We start from the raw sequence: 21,154 nt of genomic DNA, 5'->3' as shown, positions 1-21,154 counted from the left end.
GACTAAAAACAAGAGCTGCCACCCAAGTGACGAATGCCCCCGAAAAGGTTTCTTAAGGATGCAGGTATTATGAAAAGAAAAGAGAATGAAAGTAACTGATTGCTGAGTATTGTTCTCTTTATTATTGTACCTGTAATCTCTAATTGTGATAGCATGAATCTTCAAAATATAAGTGTGACCTTGACCTTTGAAGAAGGGACGTGGTTCCTGGACGCGATAAAATGTTGTTATGAGATAGACATCTGTGCCGAGTTATTTCAAAATCCCTCAATGTATGACAGAGTTACAGTCTGGTCATGATTGTTGTGTAATTGGGGACACACGAATAGACGGACATGAGCCTTAGCCGCGACAAATTGTCTTGATGTGGTAGACATTTGTGCCAAGTTATTTAAAAATCCTTTGATGCATGACAAAGTTACAGCCCGGACACAAATGTACCTATGTGTACCTATAAACTCTCATTGTGATAAAGTGAACCTTCAAAATGGTAGTTTGACCTTTGAGGTAGGGACGTGATTAATGGACGTGACACATCGTCTTAAATTGATGATGTAGACATTTTTTGCCAAGTTATTTTAAAATCCTTTCATGCATGACAAAGTTACAGCCCGGACACAATTGTGTGTACCTATTAATTGTAATTGTGATAATGTGAAACTTCAAAATGTTAGTGTGACCTTTACCTTTGAGGTAGAGACGTACGTAATTCTTGGACGCGACATATTGTCTTGATGTGGTAGACATTTATGCCTAGTTATTTTAAAATCATTCAATGCATGACAAAGTTACAGTCCGTACACGAAGGTTTGTACCTATTTTCTCTAATTGCGATAATTTGAAACTTCAATTTAAAATGATAGCGTGACCTTAAACGTTGAGGTAGAGACGTAATTCTTGCAGGCGACACAGTCTTGATGTGGTCGACATTTATGCCTAGTTATTTTAAAATCATTCAATGCATGACAAAGTTACAGTCCAGACACGAATGTGTGTACCTATTTACTCTAATTGCTATAATGTGACACTTCGAAATGATAGTGTGACCTTGACCTTTAAGGTAGAGACATAATTCTTGGACGAGACACATCGTCTTAATGTGGTAGACATTTATGCCTAGTTATTTTAAAATCATTCAATGCATTACAAAGTTACAGTCCGGACACGAATGTGTGTACCTATTTACTCTAATTGCGATAATGTGACACTTCAAAATGATAGTGTGACCTTGACCTTTAAGGTAGAGACATAATTCTTGGACGAGACACATCGTCTTAATGTGGTAGACATTTATGCCTAGTTATTTTAAAATCATTCAATGCATTACAAAGTTATACAGTCCGGACACGAATGTGTGTACCTATTTTACTCTAATTGCGATAATGTGAAACTTCAAAATGATAGTGTGACCTTGACATTTGGGGTAGGGATGTGGTTCTTAGACCCGACACATCGTCTTGATGTGGTAGACATTTGTGCCAAAATATTTCAAAATCCCTCAATGTATGACAAAGTTACAGTCCGGACACGAATTAAGTAGGGACGCTCAGACGAACGGACAGACGGTGCGATTATATTATGCCTCCCTTCTGGGGCATAAAAAAACAAACATTACCTACATGCCAAATATAGACACAATTACTGAAATCCTTCAAAAGTTATGCTGGGGTAACCAATAAATTGATTGAAAAGGGGCATAACTCTACTAACAATTGGTTGACGCAATAAGGGCTGTTTTTGCATATGTTGACCCCTTTTTGGTAATTTTGTGGATTGTAAGTGCCGATTGCAATATGTAAATTAATTTATTTGTTCACCTCCCATTATTTTAGTTTTAAATACATATGAAAATTAACATGCTGCTTTAAATCAATAAAGATAACTTGTTTATTCTATACCGGTATTTCTATATTATAGATTCTTTCAATCTTAAATAGACTTAATATTTTATTCGCCCCAGTATTGATTTATAGTATTAAAGGGACTCCACTGAGGTTTTAAGACATAATGGGCCCGAGATTTCTGTAGGTCTGGGCCAATAACATGTGTGCCATCAGAACATTCCCTTCCCCCATTTTTCCAGAATAATCATTTTTTGTGAAAACCCCAAAATGAACTCTTTTCACTCATATTTGACTAAGAATCGCACAAAAAATAAATATTTTGTTAAACCCTTGATATATTTCTCAATAATCCTTTTCAGTTTTATTTCCATTTTAAGTGCTTTAACACTTGATATGTTTACATAAGTTATATAATGCAGCTTTAAACAAAAATAGACCTTGTGTACTCTCGCGTATCTATCAAACTTTTTTATTTCCGTTACCAGGAAGTAGAAATGAACTATTTTACATTGAAGGAAGACATATTTGATTTCTTTTAATTTCGTTTTGTATAGTGTTGTATGCAACATATCAATATTGGTTTAAAAACTGTATAGATATAAAAAGTTGGGAAATATTATACGGTATGTTATGCTTTAAAATCTTATAACTTTGTTGTGTTAAAAGAACGTAATATTAACGTAACTTAAAATGGGGCATGCAAAAGTTCAAAACATCAAAATGTAGTTAAAGGTATAAAACTGACAACTTAAATCAACTGAATGGAGAAAAGTTATGACTTTTATACCATACATGTATGCATAAAAATGAAATATTTTCAAGAACCAAAAAAAATATAATAAATATACAAGAAATAAGAAAAGTTAACGAAGAAACTAAGGGTATTTTAGGATACAAAATAAGTCCTAAAACAGTTACTGAACTTTGTCCCAAGTGACACATTTTCCTTATATATTATGCGTCATGTGATTGAATACAAAAAGAAATGACAAATGTAGGCAAATGTTCTTAATAGGAAAATAGTTGAGCACTGTTTGATTAACGTTTATGTTAATTATAATGCAAACACTCAGCATAATTGGACTTTTATTCTGTTTTAAAACACTTATGGTGACTATAATAATAGCTTTTCTTGATATGTGTTAATGCAAACAGTAAAACAAAATAGTTTTTTGAGTAACACTGTTACATATAAGGTAAACATGCATGTAATAAAATATGCAGACGATTTCATGTTCATAGATAAGACGTTTTTGTTTATTTGCTATTATTCATAGAAGGAAGAAAGATAAAATAATCTTGCTCATAAGTTATTTTTAACACTAGCAGACAGCATGCTTGACCGAGGAAAGTCTCAGATAAAAGGGGAGATAATTTTGGAAAATACATGATAGAGTTGCAATTCCTCGTATATGTTGTTGATGATGAGAATTATATAATTGGTGTTTGCAGTAAATCCCTACAGACAAAAAGTCTGTTTTAGTAGAGAAGTTAAAGTAAAATAAAGCAATTTTCAGGAAAATAATTACAAATGTAGTTTAAAAAGGAGATGGATGCTAAAGTTATAACATATGATGTGGTTGATAATATTGAACATGTTTTTGGATTTTGAAGTACATGACTATTGAAATATAACAATTTCAAGATCAATTCTATGTTAAAAGGGGGGATAATTCTTGATGGAAGCTACAAATATAAACCATATGTAATGTGGGTTTTGATTAGTACAGTATACAACTGAAGTTAAAAGTAAATCCTCAGAGAAAATAAACAAGAGGGCAGAGATGGCCCTAGATTGCTTACCTGACCAATCAAGCTCATCCGAGCAAATTTAAAGTGTTCACAAGATTTTTCTATTTTTAACTCCTTTGAACTTTAGGTTTTTCATCCGAGATGACCCATGTTCGAACTCATCCGAGCAGTTACCTAGACAAGCATCCTGACCAAGTTTGATGACAATTGAGTCAAAAATGTGACCACTAGAGTGTTAAATTAACAATCAAATGTGGACGGACAACGGACATTCAACTACGAGTATCCTTATTTAAGGTCACCCTGAGCTAGCTCAGTTGAGCTAAAAAGGGTGAAACTTTTGTATCGGAAACTGCTAGTAAACCAGCATATTTTCAATAGATGAAATAAAAGTACTTTAACTTGCATTATTTCTTAAATCTGAATTTAAAGAGGTGATGTTGCACTCTTTCCTATATTCGTATAAGACTTCCTATGATAATTAAGTCTAATTAGAACTTTCAATGGTAAGTCCTATTTAAAATGGCAAAAAATACTAATATTACTTATATTGATTTAAATAGCATAATCTTAAACCAGCCCTATGTAAATAGTCTTTATACCTTAAAGTTTAAAAATTTAGTATTGACACGGATTTATATTGTAATGTAAATCCGTGGTATTAAATTTGAATAAATCATCAGATAAAGTTAGACTGTGTGCAAAAAGGTATAAAGGCACCTTTGATAAATTAAACCCAAAGTAGGTCAAAACATTTTGACATTATTTAGCGAAAGGAGTGGATTTATATCGATAAAAAAGTATAATGTAGGAATTGGTATTTTCCCAGGAGTACAATGTAGAAGATACTTAATTAAGGCTTACAGTTATAATAACTATAGAACACATCAATGTTTAAAATTTAAATCAATATTTAAAATAACGGTGAAAGAAATAGACATTTTTATCGATTTTACAATGTAAATAGATCAACTAAAAGCCTAGTTGGGGAAAAGGCAAAATGGCTACAGGTCGACAAATTGATACGGATATTCTTTCGGATGAAATATTTGATGTATTATGTTCAATGTGTATAAATGAAGGCAGGAACACTGAAGGTGAAAAATACTGTGTCGATTGCCGTGATTATTTCTGTGTTAGTTGTGTCAAAGTTCACAATAAAGTGCCTTTATGTGCTGGTCACAAGGTATTGGATAAATCTCAAGTTAAGTCAGGAGCCAGTAAAGGTCTGCCGAGGGCACCAGCAGGGAGATGTGACAGACACGGCCATAAAGATATTGATATGTACTGTCAGAACCATGATAATGTTGGCTGTTCTACATGTATGGCAGTTGATCACAGGTAAACTAAAGTATTTAGACAAAGATAATTTTAAGTAAAAAGTATATGGAATGTTTAGTAAGGCACTAAAATTACATAATGTTCTATTTTCAATATATAACAGTAAATAATATATTATCATCCATCACCTCATAGCCACATAAACTGTCTAAACTTATTTTTCAGATTATGTAAGGATACATTCTACGTACCAGAATTTATCCAAAACAATACTTATCAAGTTGAATCGAGAGACATTCAAACAAAACTCAAGGAAATAGCCAAGACCCTTGAAAAACAAGCTGATAGATTTAAACAAGATAAACAAAGGCTGTTAAAGAGGAAAGCAGAGTTTCTGGCTGATATCAGAAAATTCCGACAAGAAATCAATGGTCAACTTGACAAGCTGGAGAAAAGTTCTATTGATGAGATAGAAAGTAGAGTCAAATGTCTTGAAGACAAAATCGAAGACACTTTAAAACAGCTACAAGCAAACAAGTCCAGGATTAAATCAGCTAATGATAAGTTAGCATCTACAAACACAAATCATTCTGAAGAGTTTGTTTATGTGAAGATGGGAGAAGATACTGCAAATGTTGCCAACAAATATATTGAGCATGCCCGAATGAAATGTACAGTAGATGACATCGAGTTTCAACCTGACAGAACAATTCTTACACAGTTAGAACAAAGGAAGATCCTAGGAACACTATCAGAGAAACCTACAAAGCCTGCTGCCATTTTATTTCAGATTAAAGGAAATCAATCATATAATGTTAAAGTTAAGTCAGATAAAAAAAACTGTTATATCATTAGTGCCTGCTGTATGGAAGATGGTACAATAATTCTAGCTGATAACAACAACAAGAAGCTTAAACGGTTACACAGTTCTAACTATACTGTCACAGACTACTGTGATCTACCTGGAGGACCATGGGATGTGTGTATAATCAATAACAAACAAGTAGCAGTGACTGTTGAATCATTAAAGGAAATTCATTTCATTTCTCTAAAAAGAAAAATGAAAACAACAAACAAGATTAACACTGATTTTGCATGTCTCCATCTTGCATATGCAAACAATAATTTATATATTTCAGATTCTTTCCCATCAGTATATATGTATACGTTGTCTGGGAGGAAACTTAATCAGTTCAGTAAGGATCAATCAGGACATAAGTTGTTCTCTAGCATAGACAGTCTAGCTGTCAGTAAGGATGCTACTAGGATTTATGTTGTTGACTGCAATAATGGACTGATAGTACTGGACAACAATGGTCAGGTTATTACATCATTTAATGACGAGCAATTTAATAAGGGGGCAGGATGTTGTTATTTCACTGAAGCAGGCAGTGTGCTGGTATCTAGATTCAAATTCAATAATGTTTTACAGTTTACATGTGATGGTGAGCTGATAGGAGAGGTTGTAAAAGTTAATAGTGGAAACGAAAGAATCATCGTGTCTGTCTGTTGTAATCAACAAATGACAAAGATGTTTATAAGTATATTTTTTGATGACAACATTGAAGTGTATGACATCTAATCAGTAAAACAAATGATTTACAAAAGAAAAATAAACATTTTTTAATACATGCATGCAAAGAGTGTATCATGTTTTATTTTATTATAGGTAATAAATTTCTGTCAGAGTTCCCATTTTTGAATGCATCTGGTTTTATTGTTTTTTGTTATAGTGGGGCGGGAAATTGAGAAAATAGTGCAAATAGTGATACAAGCATGAAACTTTCAGGAAATCATCTTTAGACCAAATAGTTTTCAAAAGTGAAGTGGGCCAAAAAATATCTCTGCTCATTCAAGATGGCCGCCATTTTTAAAATGGCCGCCATATAAATTTAACGTACATACATAACTCATTCAGTCAAAATTTTTGTAAAGCCCTGAAACTTACACCGAAGCATGTATAAAGTGTCTCCTTTACAAAAATTTAAATTTTACAAGCTTCCGCGTTCGTACCCCTTCTCAATCCAAGATGGCGTCCAATATGGCCGCCGATTTTACGCAAAACTGTTATATAATTTCTATAGTATAATTTGTAGCACAAATTATGTTTATTTCGATAAAAAAGTGTTTAAACATATCAAAAATAATCAAATCATATGTTAATCATAATGAAAATAAAGTTTTTTTAAGTTTATGTCTAAAATATCTTTAAAGATATCAAGAAAAAAAATCTCATTTTTTGCATATTTCTCTTAATTTGGTTTTCTAACTCTATATGCAAAATTAAAAAAAAAAAAAACAACTTTATTTCTTATTTGTAATTCAATTCAAAATAGGGTTTGTTGTTAACATATGAGAGAACCATAAAAACTGTAGGTTTTGTCAAAGTGGGTGGGGTAAATTTATCCTATCATTACAATAGAAAACCAACAAAATTTACACTGACCGTAAATTTTTTCTTCGCTTGTTCTCTTAATTATTATGCAAACGTTCCCTATTAAAAAGTATTCTTTATTGGACGAATGTATTTTTGTCTTTCTTTTGTTTATACAGAATTCATTTTAGTTTGATTGTGTAGGAAGCTATAAAATGTATGTCTTTCTTTCGGTCAAGTAGGTGAGCTAAAATATCAATAAATGCACATACATTTATTAGTATACACTCAGTTATTAAATTTGGTTGCGTGATATTACTGGTTTCAATATCTTGATATTGTTTATTAATTGTTAATTGTAAAGATATATAAGAAGACAATAAGCCAACAAACATGCTTTAAAGAGCAAACATGCACATGAATAAGGTTGTCCATTGACGCATATTATTAACTCCTTCACAATTTCATATTGAAAATTTGAAAATGGCTTTAAAGCTAACTCAATAAGGTAATAATTTTTGCATATATAAAAAAGGCTACTATCACATCATCTCATTCTATGTGTTTTGAAACAGATATATCAATGATATCACCTGACCTACATACAGTTTTTGATAATTTAAATAAAATAATTGTAATTCATAAATTATTTATATCTATTTTTTATTTCAATAACAGGACAATGATGACCCTAAGTCACACATCATTGTTGGGGAAAGGTCACATTCTTTATACACGTAGGTTATTGGGTGTATCAATTTTGTCATAACATATATATGATTTGTGAAATATTGTAAGGATGCTTTAAAAGAAACAACCTAATATCAAGTTTCTCAGAATTGTTTCTCATGAGAGGACTTAAATAAATATTAATATTCCTATATGAGTCAATATAAACTTAGTGACCCCTGATGCGTGATAAATTTTGACCATCTTGTCCATGATTTTTAAGCTCGACTATTCGATAAGAATAAGTAGAGCTATTGTAGTCACCCGAGCGTCGGCGTCGGCGTCGGCGTCGGCGTAACCACTTATGTTAAAGTTTTTGTAATAGTTTAAATATTTTCAAAGTCCATTGACATATGGCTTTGAAACTTTGCACACTTGTTTACCATCATGACCCCAACCTGTAGACAGGAGGAGGTAACTGTATCAAGCATTTTGACAGAATTATGCCCCTTTTTCGACTTAGAATTTACGTTAAAGTTTTTGTAATAGTTCAAATATTTTCAAAGTCCATTGACATATGGCTTTGAAACTTTGCACACTTGTTCACCATCATGACCCCAACCTGTAAACAGGAGGAGGTAACTGTATCAAGCATTTTTTTTTACTATCAAGCACTAAGAATAGTCGAGCTTTGCTGTCCTACCGACAGCTCTTGTTAAATATTTGTAGAGTATTACAAGGTTATGATGATACATAATTTATTCGGTTACTGTAGTTTTAGAGAATATAAATTTATTACAAAAGTCTGTGTAAAATAAGTGATATCCATTTCAAAACCATTTTAACTGCAGGATATCATACACTTTTTATGCATTTAGTTTAACACTAGAAGTTCTCTTATTGTGTTTTCCTACACAAGTCTATATACCCGGGTGGCTCTATGAGCAAGATTCGTGACACAAGATGATGGTATACGCTTAGTATCTATGTTCTGTGCATTCTGCTTTTTGAGAAGACTTTTTAAACATTTTACTATGTAAAATTTATGTACACTAAGTGACGAACAGAGAGTTTTATGTAACTTTTAAAGAGGTCTTCTCTACTTGACAATGTTACTGGAATGTTGAATATCTAAGTTCTAGGCATTGTAGTTCTCCTAAAGAGGACTGACATGTGATTTCCTATATACGTCTTTCAAAACTAAGTGCCCCTCATGGTAGCCATTGACAGGCCTTTTCATCATGCTCATGCAGTCTAAAATGGCTCCCTGGTATGTTACTAATGTTTGCATAGACTTAATACTGTCTTAAAAATCTTCTCCAAAACTAAAGTTCCCAGAGCACAAAAATTATTATGAAAATTCACTCTGTGATACTCAATAAAAATTATGAATTATTGGCAAAGGACCAAATCACTAAGTTAATATGGACTCATATAGAAATATAATTATATGAGTCTTCTTATGTGAAACAGTTCCTATGAGTACCTAGATATTGGGCATGTTTCCTTTGAAGCGAACCTTCACAAATAGTTCATAAATCATAACTGTATGTGTTAAAAAAAATTGATACTCCTAACATGATCTTATCTTACTTCTGTTTTAAAGCGTTATGCCAATTTTCCTGCAGTGGATCTTAGGTGAGTGGTCAAGGATTGTTTAATGGGTAACATGAAATTTGAATAATCTTTGACAGACATTTAGTTTATATTTCAAATCATCAGCAAATATATGTGGGTCAAGCGATACTATTGATATACTTATTTCACTACACATAGATCATATGGTGTATCAGTCTTAATTTTACTTTGTATCTTTTGAAAATACCATGTCTAGATATGTTATTATGTAAACAGGGCTAATTCAATTATACCTAATTACAGTGACATGAAAGTAGATATAACTTTGAATCGTACTGTAACAAGCCTTCAGTAAGACTTTGATATCTAATGCAAACTTCATTTTTCTCATTGTGTTGACTTTAAAGCGATTTTTTTTCTTTTCGTAAAGAAACTGTTAAAGATCCTGTAACACATTTTTTTCATGGTTTTATTTCATAAAGATGAAGCTCAAATTAAGATTTGTCAATATTGTAAGTTCAAATAAGCATTAGTTATGAAGATATTACCCAATATAACATTTCATGTAAATAAAGGGAGGTAATTAGAAATTTATTTTCCATAAATTTTAAGTCAAATTTTCCAATAAGAAAAGAATGCATGTAATTTATTGATTAAATATAATGTGAACAAATATTTGCATTACACATTTTACATATCCTTTGATGTTTGAAAATTGTTTTATTTGCATAATTATTTACATATATAACTTTTGCAAGTGTAGTATTCACACAGTGGGGGGCCTCCGTGGCCGAGTGGTTAAAGTCGTTGACTTGAGATCACAGGTCCCTCACCACTGTAGGTTCGATTCTCACTCGGATCGAAATCTTTCATGTGAGGAAGCCATCCAGCTGGCTTACGGAAGGTCGGTGGTTCTACCCAGGTGCCCGCTCGTGCCTGAAATAATGCCCGGAGGGGCACCTGGGGTCTTCCTCCACCAATAAAGCTGGAAAAAATCGACGAAAAATCTCGGCGGGACGCTCTAGATGACCCGACTTGAGTGTACGGTCGCCCATATGGGTTTCCGGCGGCGACCTTAAATAAACGCATCAAAAAAAAAAAAAAATATTCACACAGTAATAATAACAATCACAAAGCATACAGGATCTTTAAGGATTTAATTGTATTCGTAATTAAGACAATATTTAACGCATGTTTTGTTAATGTATATTCAGTCTTCTGTCGTCACAGTTAACTGATAATATTAAAAATATTGAAACAAGTCATATCTTGCAAACAAATTTTATAACTGACTGTATACACATGAATGTATGTGCATTTTAGCTCTAGACCTGAATGAAGACAAAAATTCCTTAAAAAAACAAATATTTTTAACATTAAATATTTTCCTAAGAATTCATAGAAAGTTTAACAAAAAGCAAAGAAATAAAATTAACTTACAAACTTCGTTTGTATTTGTTTTTCAATTATCAGATATATTTACCCCACCCCACTTTGAAAAAATATATAAACCTACAGATTATATCTTTACAATAAACACATAGTGTTAATTAAATATCAAATACACTTTTAGAAAGTTAAAGTAACTTTTTGAATTTTGTACAAAGACCTATTAGAAAACCATGTTAGAGAAATATGCAAATATTGGCACTTTTTCTTTAATATTTTTAACGATACTTTTTGGATGAATAGCTTAAAAAGCTTGACTTACATTGTGCTTTACATAAAATTTGATAATTTTTGATATGTTTATACACTTTTTATCGAAATATGCATAATTTGTGATACAAATTATATGACAAAAGAGATATATCAGTTTTGCATAAAATCGGCGGCCATATTGGACGCCATCTTGAATTCTGAAGAGGTATGAACGCTGATTTTGTTCACGATTTGAACTTTTGTAAAGGAGAAACTTAATACATGCTTTGGTGTAAGTTTCAGGTCCGTACAAAAAATTCACTGAATGAGCTAATATGTATGTCAGATTTATATGGCGGCCATTTTGAAAATGGCGGCCATCTTGTATGAGCAGAGATATTTTTTGGCCCACTTCACTTTTGGAATCTCTATAGTCTAAAGATGGTTTCCTGAAAGTTTCATGCTTGTATCACAATTTGCACTATTTTGACAGGAGAGACCTTATTTCCCGCTCCACTATTATAAATTACAAGAAAAACTACCAAATTATTTGAAAAATATGAGAAAAAGTAATAACATGCAAGTATTTGGCGATCATAATATTGTTTCATTTAACGAGTTTAACATACAATTGATTAATTTTTTATTTATTACATACCCAAAATAAGAATGGTATTATCACAGTAAAAAAAGTCATTCTTCTCATTAATGCACACATAGTGCAATGCTAATATTTAGCCTTATAATTTTGATGTTTGAATAAGTTAGCTATTTCCCCTACCGAGTACCTGGGACTTAAAGTGCTAATAGATCTGTTAAATCCCAATTCAAAAGGGACGAGTCCTCAGCAATTACAAAAATGTCAATGTTTGCATAACTTCATCAAACAATCAAATGTGTGTGCTTTGCCTATAATTTGACAGCTGTGTGCTCTTGAATAATATTTAAGGACTTAATAAAACATTAACAGTCATGTTAAATTTGTTATGTTGAAGAGCCTGCAAATCGACAGTCTACGTACGGTCTTAAATGGTCTCCAGTCTCGAAAAAATGTGGAAAAGTACGGAATTCCATAAACGACAGCCTACTGTTTACTGTCAACTGCCTACTGTCAACTGCTTACTGTCAACTGCCTACTTTCAACTGCTTACTTTCAACTGCTCAATGCTTACAGCGACTGTTTAATGCTTACTGTTAATTGATAAATGCCAACTGTTACACCTGTCTAATACACGATTAGTTGCCTGGAAGTAAAAGTTGGCTTTTTATGTCCTTCTTCCAATGTGTTTATATGTTACAATAAGGCCGTTTGAAACAGTATTGGTCAAAGAATTACTATGTATCATTTATGAAGACTTTGACTGAAACTTTGGAACTTGTTACATTTATACATGTACATGTATAATTCTCGTTTTACTAAGCAGAAAATAAGTATATATCTTTGCAGGCATCTGGAACTTTTCCAAATCATAGACCTGTAAACTTATAGAAATGTTATCAAACCAAATATTACAAGTTTTTCTGCCATTAAATCTTGTTCGGTAATTTTGAGCTAACAAATATAACTGCTTGCTTAATTATTTATACATGTTTATCCCTGTTCAGCCTTAGATACATCTACCATATAACATGTATATTATAATATTTGTTCATTGAATGATATTGACCATACCCTATAACTATAGAGCTTAATGATATTTTTAAACGGAGGCCTTGTAATGTCATCACAACGGTCAGTTTTATGTTCGCATTTTGAAAATAAAGCTATAATGTTTTGTTAAAAAATAATCTAGATAATGAATGGTGCTCAAAACATAGATATATAGATTTTCAGACACAATTATATATACCAGTCAGGTCTCGAATTACCAGTAGTTTATTCTGATAAACGTTAAACGTACTGGGAGAATATACACACTTCACGGTCCAAATCATACATGGAACCGTTTAGTTCTATCTAAAAAAGTTACTACTTCTTCTGGTGATTGTAGACCGTACATTTATACCTTAATTCTACAAAGCCTTAGAGTCTACAAAGCCTTAGATTTGACTCAAGAAAATGTTACTTTAGTTGATGTTAAAAACTTAATCGACAGATCGAAGCATGATGACTAACATGTCAATTATTGTGTTGTAATTGGAAAGTCGATGCATAATAAAATCATTGAAAGCTCTTTAGGTTACTTGGGCATTATTAATACAAATTGATGTTAGTATTTGTTTAATGATATGATGAACTGCGGCATCCTAAATTTGAGTCGATGTAATGTCTTCCGCGTGTAATTTCTTAGTTTTTGCAGTATTGCCTGTGTTACATTCTGATATTTATAACTTATGATAAAGGATTTAAAACCACAGGATAGAAAACAGACTAATCAATATATTGCTGGACGTCCGTAATTTTATTTCATTGTCTTAAGAAAAGAGAGGTTTACTTGTAAAGCTGTTTTGAAGAAAAATATTCAAATAACTTGCCAGATATTGGAGCTTCAGAAGTATTTCTTATGGAACTAATAATACAACGTAATCTTGATCTTCCTAATGCATACTTTTCGCGATCCAATGCATTAAAAATTGATGGACTAAGACACTGTTTAAATGAGGACAATGTTAATTTTTTTCCAAATTGGTCATGTTACAACATTCAACAAACAAATTTTGCTTTATGGTTAACATATATATAACCATTTTCAATTCATTTTGTCATAATTTTGTTTTCTGGAGGGAGGGAGCTAAACATAAACAAAATTACAAGAAAATTATGATATTTTATTTTTAAAGAACTTTTTTTATTTTCAATTAAAAACGGAAACAAAATACACTTAAATACACCACATAAAAAGTATGTTTAGACCATTAAGCTAATATTTTCTTGTATACGCCGTTATTTTAAATAAGAATTATAACACGCCTGTAAAAAATCAAAATCTATATAAAATAGTTTCGGGGAAAGCAATTAATTTAAAAGCAGATTTATAATTAAAAGTTCTGTTATGAATTATATAATTGTTATGAAATTATATATATTAATGTAATTATACTCTGCAATATTAAGTGATATACACGATGTAAGAATGGTAACTTAAAATGCTTCATATTATACCATAGAAGCTCTACACTATCACGATGTCTTAGAACTGTTTACCTTAGTTGTCAAACCTTTAAAACCCTGATAGAAATAGCAATGACTTTCATTGGATGATTCTGGCAAAAACGAAGGCAGATTTGCTCTTTGGTTTTACTTGCGGTAATTGCAAAAAGAAATAGAAAAAATAGCCAACCTTAGAGTTCACTTTTAAGTTTGCTTGTTAACAAGATACATGTAATTATAAAAATTATATAAAAGATGGATTTTAAACAAACACGTCAAAAAATATATTGTAACATTAACATGATCATTTTGTCTATCAGAAATGTTTAAGTAAGAATCTATTATTTCTCAGAGTTTTTCAATAGCACAATTGAATTTAAACAAGAGAATAACGATGGCTTTTCATAAAAGTAAAATAAGCTGGTCCAAACAGTAATTTATCACTTCATATTTGCACTCTTTATGTCATTGAAATATTGAACGTTTTTGAAACAATTTGAATACAGCCAAGTTTGTCTTTGTTTATGGTTTCAGAAGGAAGCCGAGTTAAACTCGCCTATAAGAACCATTTCATTTATGTAGTCCTTTTCCTCTTCCATTGTAATTTCAATATTTTCATACAGGTGTAATAGTTCTGTTACTTGTCTGTGAAGTAAATGAAAGTATAGGCTGTTCCTCCATTGAAATGTTTCTGTCAGATTTATCATCCTCTGTACTGGAATAAAATTGATTCTATAATTAACATTCAAAGCACATATCTTTGCAACATAAACTATCAAGAGTGCAATCAACTTAACAAAAATGCATTACATAACATCTAATAAGGAATTACACATTTATAAGCTATATAACTAACAACCAATGAAAACTGAACCAAAATGACCTCGTAAATGAACTCACACATTTTTGATTATGAGAGAATGTTTAGCCTAAATTTCATCAGTGATTTCACTAGTATATTACAGATATTCTTCTAGAAATGTATTACATTGTCAAATGAAAGTTAAATTAACTATGAAATTCTAAATAGAATAAGGGAGTGTTGAAATAATGGTCCAGATCTCAACCGAGGAATAGTGGGCTCAAGTACGTCCATGTTGATTGTTGAACAAAGATTCTTTGTGAATAAAATATTATTAAGTTGATTTACCCTAAAATGAGTCCTGTATTTGACAATTTATCAATCACCTGTGCAAAAGGCACGTTGAACCATTTCATAACATAATCAATGCAGTGTGCAATGGTGGGACGTACACAAGTCATTGCAATGAATTCGAAATTACAAATGTTTAGGCTTAATTATAAAATAATCCTTTTTAATTTACTTACCATTGTTTTCCAAGCAACTTTTTTTCAACAAAATGGCGGGCGCACATGTGTGTACATTCGGAATACTTCTATTTGATCCATATACATAGACTTAGACTGCCAATAAGCAGTTAGCAGTAGGCAGTGAGCAGCAGGCTGTCCAGTAAGCAGTAGGCAGTGAGCAGTAGGCTGTCGTTTATGGAATTCCGTAGAAAAGAGACTCTTGATTACTTAAATTTACTTCATGTCTAACTCTAATATCCATGTGTACATGTATTTTACCATTTTCCTACATAAAAACGGAATAGTCTCTTACGTCAAAACATATTGACGACAGAGACCGTGGATGTTCGCGGATACCGTTGATAGGTTGGCCCAAAACAAGGCCGAGCACTTGACTTGCTAATTGATATGTTTAAGCCTTAACATGAACACCAATGATGTCATGTTGAATTGTGGTTACACTAGTGTAATATTCATTTTCATGTAATGGCTTTTTTATACTTCTGTGCATGAATAAAATAAAAGTCTATTGATTAATCCTCTTTAGCCATTGCTTTAACCCTAAAATGCATAAAGTCAAGTTCATACAAGAAAGGCATGATGGCCCTGATCGCTCACCAGAAACAACTGGGTTTTTTTAGTGATTACAGAAATAAATTTTTCAAATAAACTTGTAGAAAGACAAGTCCAGCTCAGTTTCAACTTGCCTATCTAGTTATAAAGTTTCCCGACACTGATTTTTTTCTTCAAAGTAAAACAAGAGGGCCATGAAGGCCCTAGATCGCTCCCCTGACCCATCAACCACTTCCAAGCAATGTCTTAGACGAGCATCCTCATCAAAATTGGTCAAAAATGTGACCTCTAGTGTGTTAAGAAGTTTTTAAATATTTGGGCAGTGTGACCTAGCTTGTGACCCATATTCAAACTTCACATAGAAATCATCAAAACAAGCTTCCTGGCCAATTTCCAGGATATTGGGATCAAAACTGCAGCCACTAGAGTGTTAACAAGCTTTTTCTATTTTTAGCTCATGTGACCTAGTTTTTGACCGGATATGACCCATCTTGAAACTTGACCTAGAAATCATCAAAACAACCTTCCTGACAAATTTCCAGAATATTAGGATCGAAACTGCTGCCACTAGAGTGTTAACAATATTTTAAGCTCCTGTGACCTAGTTTTTGACAGGAGATGACCCATATTCGAACTTGACCTAGAAATCATCAAAATAAATTTCCTGACAAATTTCCAGGGAATTTGGATCAAAACTGCAGCCAATAGAGTGTTAACAAGCTTTTTCTATTTTTAGCTCCTGTGACCTAGTTTTTGACCAGACATGACCCATCTTCGAACTTGACATTGAAATCATCAAAACAACCTTCCTGACCAATTTCCAGGAAATTTGGATCAAAACTGCAGTCAGTATAGTGTTAACAAGCTTTTTCTATTTTTAGCTCATGTGACCTAGTCTTTGACCAGAGATGATTCATCTTCGAACTTGACTTAGAAACCATCAAAACAACCTTCCTGACAAATTTCCAGAATATTTGAATGAAAAGAGTAGCCACTAGTGTGTTAACAAGATTTTTCTATTTTTAGCTCTTGTGACCTAGTTTTTTTACCAGAGATGACCCATATTCAAACTTGAGGAAGAAATCATCAAAACAACCTTCCTGACCAATTTCCAGATATTTGGATAAAAACTGCAGCCACTAGAGTGTTAACAAGATTTTTCTATTTTAATCTCCTGTGACCTAGATTTTGACCAGAGATAACCCATCTTCGAACTTGACCTAGAAATCATCAAAACAACCTTCCTGACAAATGTCCAGAATATTTGGTTAAAAACTGCAGACACTAGGGTGTTAATAAGCTATTTCTATTTTTAGCTTATATGACCTAGTTATTGACCGGACATGACCTTCGAACTTGACCTAGAAATCATCAAAACAACCTTCCTGACAAATTTCCATAATATTTGGATCAAAACTGCAGCCACTAGAGTGTTAACAAGCTTTTTCTGTTTTTATCTCCTGTGACCTTGGTTTTGACCCGAGATGACCCATCTTCAAATTTGACCTGTATTTCATTGACACAAACATTCTGACAAAGTTTGATGATGATCCAATTAAAACTGTGACTGCTAGAGTGTTAACAACCCAATTGTTGACGACGACCGATGCACAACGCACGACTACGGACGCCGGACATAGCCCCATCTCTATACCTCACCTTGACCACTTCGTGGTCAGGTGAGCCAAAACGTTATATCAAAAATATTTACTGTACAAAAACTCTAACCAGGAAAGACAAAGAATTTATTAATATTTTACGCCTGTAACTCAAAATTATTTTAACATATTATTTTAATCGATCTATTTATATTGTATTTCAAGGTAGCCATGGCTGTTCCAGGTAAAAAAGCCACCAAACAGTTTTCATCGTCAACAATCTCTAAGGGTTCTGATGAAGATCTTAAAATCTACTGTCAGCCATGTGATCGGGATGGACCTAGGCTTCCGGCTCATGGTTATTGTGTAAACTGCTCAGAACATTTGTGTGAAACATGTTTTACAGTTCACAGAAGACACACATTGTCAAGGCACCATACTCTACTAGACAAATCCAGCATGCCACAGACCCTGTCACCTTTGTCACAGAGACCGTCAGATAACTTCACAAAACCATGTCCTAAACACAACATTGAGATGATCAAGTTTTACTGCCATGATCATAAGGCTCTACTTTGCAGTGTTTGTGTTACACTTGAGCACACGGCATCATCTTGCAATGTTGATTATATACCTGACATTTCAGGCCAGATCATCAAAAGCGAAGAGTACCAAAGTGTATTAAATGAAATTGACGACATAACTAAGAAATGTAGCAAAACGCTCAAAGATATAAAGAAAAAGAATGATGAATCAAACAAGTCTTTGACAGATGTAATGACTGACATAATGAAATTCCGAACAAAAATCAACCAGAGACTAGATGAATTGGAAAGACAAGTATGGGAGGCTGCAAAGGCTATCCAAGAGGACAATAATAAGCACTTGACGAAAGTAGAAACAGTATGTGGAGATGTGTCAAAATCTATGAAACTATCATCTGATGCCATTAAGCATTTAAATACACCAAGCCAAGCCAATGATTTGTTCATCGAATTAAAAAATGCCGAAAAGATGATGAAAGATAATGCACAGAGAGTTTCTAAACTCTCAAAATTTAACATCAAAGAATACATCTTTGAACAGAATGAGTCAATAGCAGATTTTCTTGATAAAGAGAAGTCAATAGGAACATTAAAGAGTAAAACATTTAATCCTGCTTTGAAGTCCAGACAATGTTCACTAACGGATAAAATATGTATCAAAACATCACAAGATACGAGTAGTAATGCTTGTTGGATAACAGGAATTACCAATCTTACTCCTAACATTCTTATTATCACAGAATATCATAACGTGGCCGTGAAAATGGTTGATATCAGCAGAAAGTCTGTACTAGCTCAGCATTGCTTTGACAGTCAACCTTGGGATGTCACATCAGTTTCAGAAAATGAACTTGCTGTTACATTTCCAGGGAATCGTTCTATACAATTCATATGTGTTTCTGGAAATAACTTGAAGAAGAAACAAGCTATTAAGGTTGATGGACTATGTTGGGGTATTAGCTATCAAGAAGATAAAATGGTGGTGTCATTAAGTAATCCTGCTAAAGTTCAAATCCTTGCTATCAACGGGACTGTGTTACATACAATCGAAGATGAGAATATTTTCAAACGTCCTGACAACATTGCCACATGCGACAATGGTATCTACATATCTGATTGCGGAATGAAAACAATTACTAAGTTAAACTGGCAATGTGAGGTGAAAGGTGAATATGTTTGCACAGTCGATCCACGTGGCTTGACAATGTCAGAAGACTGGACCGTGTTTGTTTGTTATCCTGACAACAAAACCATTGGAGAGATATCAGACGACTGCAATGAAGGACAAGTTGTTGTAGATGATAAACAACTGAAGCCCTGGGCAGTCCACTGGTCCGATGAAACAAGTTCTTTATACACAAGCACCCAAAGTTCATCAGAAGATGATAACTTTATCAAAATCTTTAAATTGTCTAAATAAGGTCAGAAAATCTTCTACAAAGAAGGAAAAAATATAATACAAATGTATAATCAATTAATCATGTTATATATAGATATGGCAAGTGGTTGGAATATACGCTTTATGAACTTGATAAAGTTATAAACTGATTATAAACAAGTTAAATGTATATAATACTGGTGTTACAAAATATGAGGAAGACAAGACAGCAGTTAATTAACCATTTTATCTTTACATTGTCAACAGTTGAAAACAAAATTGTTAATCAACAACTATATTTGGATTTATATGTCAATGTATATATTTTGATATCAGATATTGTTGACATATTAAAATTACAAAGGGGCCACTGGCAGAATGGTATTTGTGTAACAAGATATAAGCTAATGTAAACTATAACTGGTCCTGTATACTTTAAAGTTAGCAGGACCTACTACCCTATGAATTAATTGGCAATAAATGTACACAAGAGAACTCATAAAAATCCCTATATAAAGCTACGTAGCATTGACGGCTCCCAGAAATCAAAGCCACTGTGACCTTTGCAAACCGACTACAAAATCAAGTGATTATCCACTAGTTTTGACCGGATTCTTCACACCAAATCTTAGCACAGTAGGCCAGTGTTCTCGAGCTATCAGGTCAGATAACCTTGCAACAGTGACATTGGCCAAGTGAAAATGATGTTTAAAAATATAAATAATTATAAGAAATATATATTGTAAGTCAATTTTATTTGGCTCCTTAAAGCAACCACTGACAAGTCGATTATTCTAATGTTGGCAATGTTCAGGATAATATACTGTATATAGACATTAAGCATAAAATATAAAAATGGTGTCTAGGAATTCTTTTGGGGTTAAATTATTTGTTTGATGGTGAACTTATCATTAATGCATGAAAATAGAAATGAAAAAACTGATCCGAATTTCACTTTGCTTATTTATAAAATATATTACTATTGGTCATTATATTTTGAAAGAGACACATTAACTTTATTAGTTGCCATCCTCCAATCCCCACTTCTGAGAACAGCTGGTATGGGCAACCTGATACACTGCAAGGTGGCCATATTCTAAGCTATTTTGAGGCTAAAACTAACCATTACAGGTCCATGGTGAGGGGGAAAAGAGTGACAAAGCCACGGTCACAACTGCATACCAACTTTGTATGAAGCTCATTAGGGAGTGCATTATATAAATCATACTCTTTGGTTTATAAGATGTGGCTCTGAACTTGTCAATTTCCAATGTTAATTTAAAAATGTTATATTTTGATTTAATATGATTGTGTGAATATGAAGATTCCTAAATAGTTATTTAGTTATTGGTAAATAAACAGATTTCAATACACTGGTTAATGGATCGCCTGCTAGTATATGACTAGAAATAAATAGTATTTTCTTTAAGACAAAAATCTAAGAACTGTCAGGTACACAGATCAGTCGCAGATGCAACATTAGAATCTTCCTCCACCAGTAAAGCTTTAAATTTTTTCC

General features: G+C 32.6%; 2 protein-coding genes across 2 annotated transcripts; both read left to right on the top strand.

Annotated features, from left to right (window-relative positions):
• Nucleotides 1-2,304: 2,304 nt before the first annotated feature.
• LOC132733632 (uncharacterized) lies at nucleotides 2,305-20,624 on the top strand. The gene is made up of 2 exons (XM_060720294.1): nucleotides 2,305-2,467; nucleotides 17,938-20,624. The coding sequence occupies exon 2, from the start codon at nucleotides 17,944-17,946 to the stop codon at nucleotides 19,675-19,677; it is 1,734 nt and encodes a 577-aa protein (XP_060576277.1). The 5' UTR covers nucleotides 2,305-2,467; nucleotides 17,938-17,943; the 3' UTR covers nucleotides 19,678-20,624.
• On the top strand, nucleotides 4,293-6,591 carry LOC132733635 (uncharacterized). Its single transcript, XM_060720295.1, has 2 exons — nucleotides 4,293-4,937; nucleotides 5,103-6,591. Exons 1-2 carry the CDS (start codon nucleotides 4,597-4,599, stop codon nucleotides 6,457-6,459), a joined length of 1,698 nt encoding a protein of 565 aa, XP_060576278.1. The 5' UTR covers nucleotides 4,293-4,596; the 3' UTR covers nucleotides 6,460-6,591.
• Nucleotides 20,625-21,154: the final 530 nt, after the last annotated feature.

The sequence above is a fragment of the Ruditapes philippinarum genome, unplaced genomic scaffold (genome assembly GCF_026571515.1).
Source record: "Ruditapes philippinarum isolate M1 unplaced genomic scaffold, ASM2657151v2 ctg337_1_1_1_1, whole genome shotgun sequence".
Lineage (NCBI taxonomy): Eukaryota > Metazoa > Mollusca > Bivalvia > Venerida > Veneridae > Ruditapes > Ruditapes philippinarum.
The sequence above is the reverse complement of the archived record's forward strand: the minus strand, read 5'-3'. Positions and strand labels throughout refer to the sequence as shown.

Bases quoted from the DNA above. Each gene is read 5' to 3' on its own strand.
- LOC132733635 (XM_060720295.1), top strand. From the start codon at position 4,597: ATGGCTACAGGTCGACAAATTGATACGGATATTCTTTCGGATGAAATA. The intron at 4,938-5,102 runs GTAAACTAAAGT...CTTATTTTTCAG, and splicing joins TGTATGGCAGTTGATCACAG to ATTATGTAAGGATACATTCT.
- LOC132733632 (XM_060720294.1), top strand. From the start codon at position 17,944: ATGGCTGTTCCAGGTAAAAAAGCCACCAAACAGTTTTCATCGTCAACA.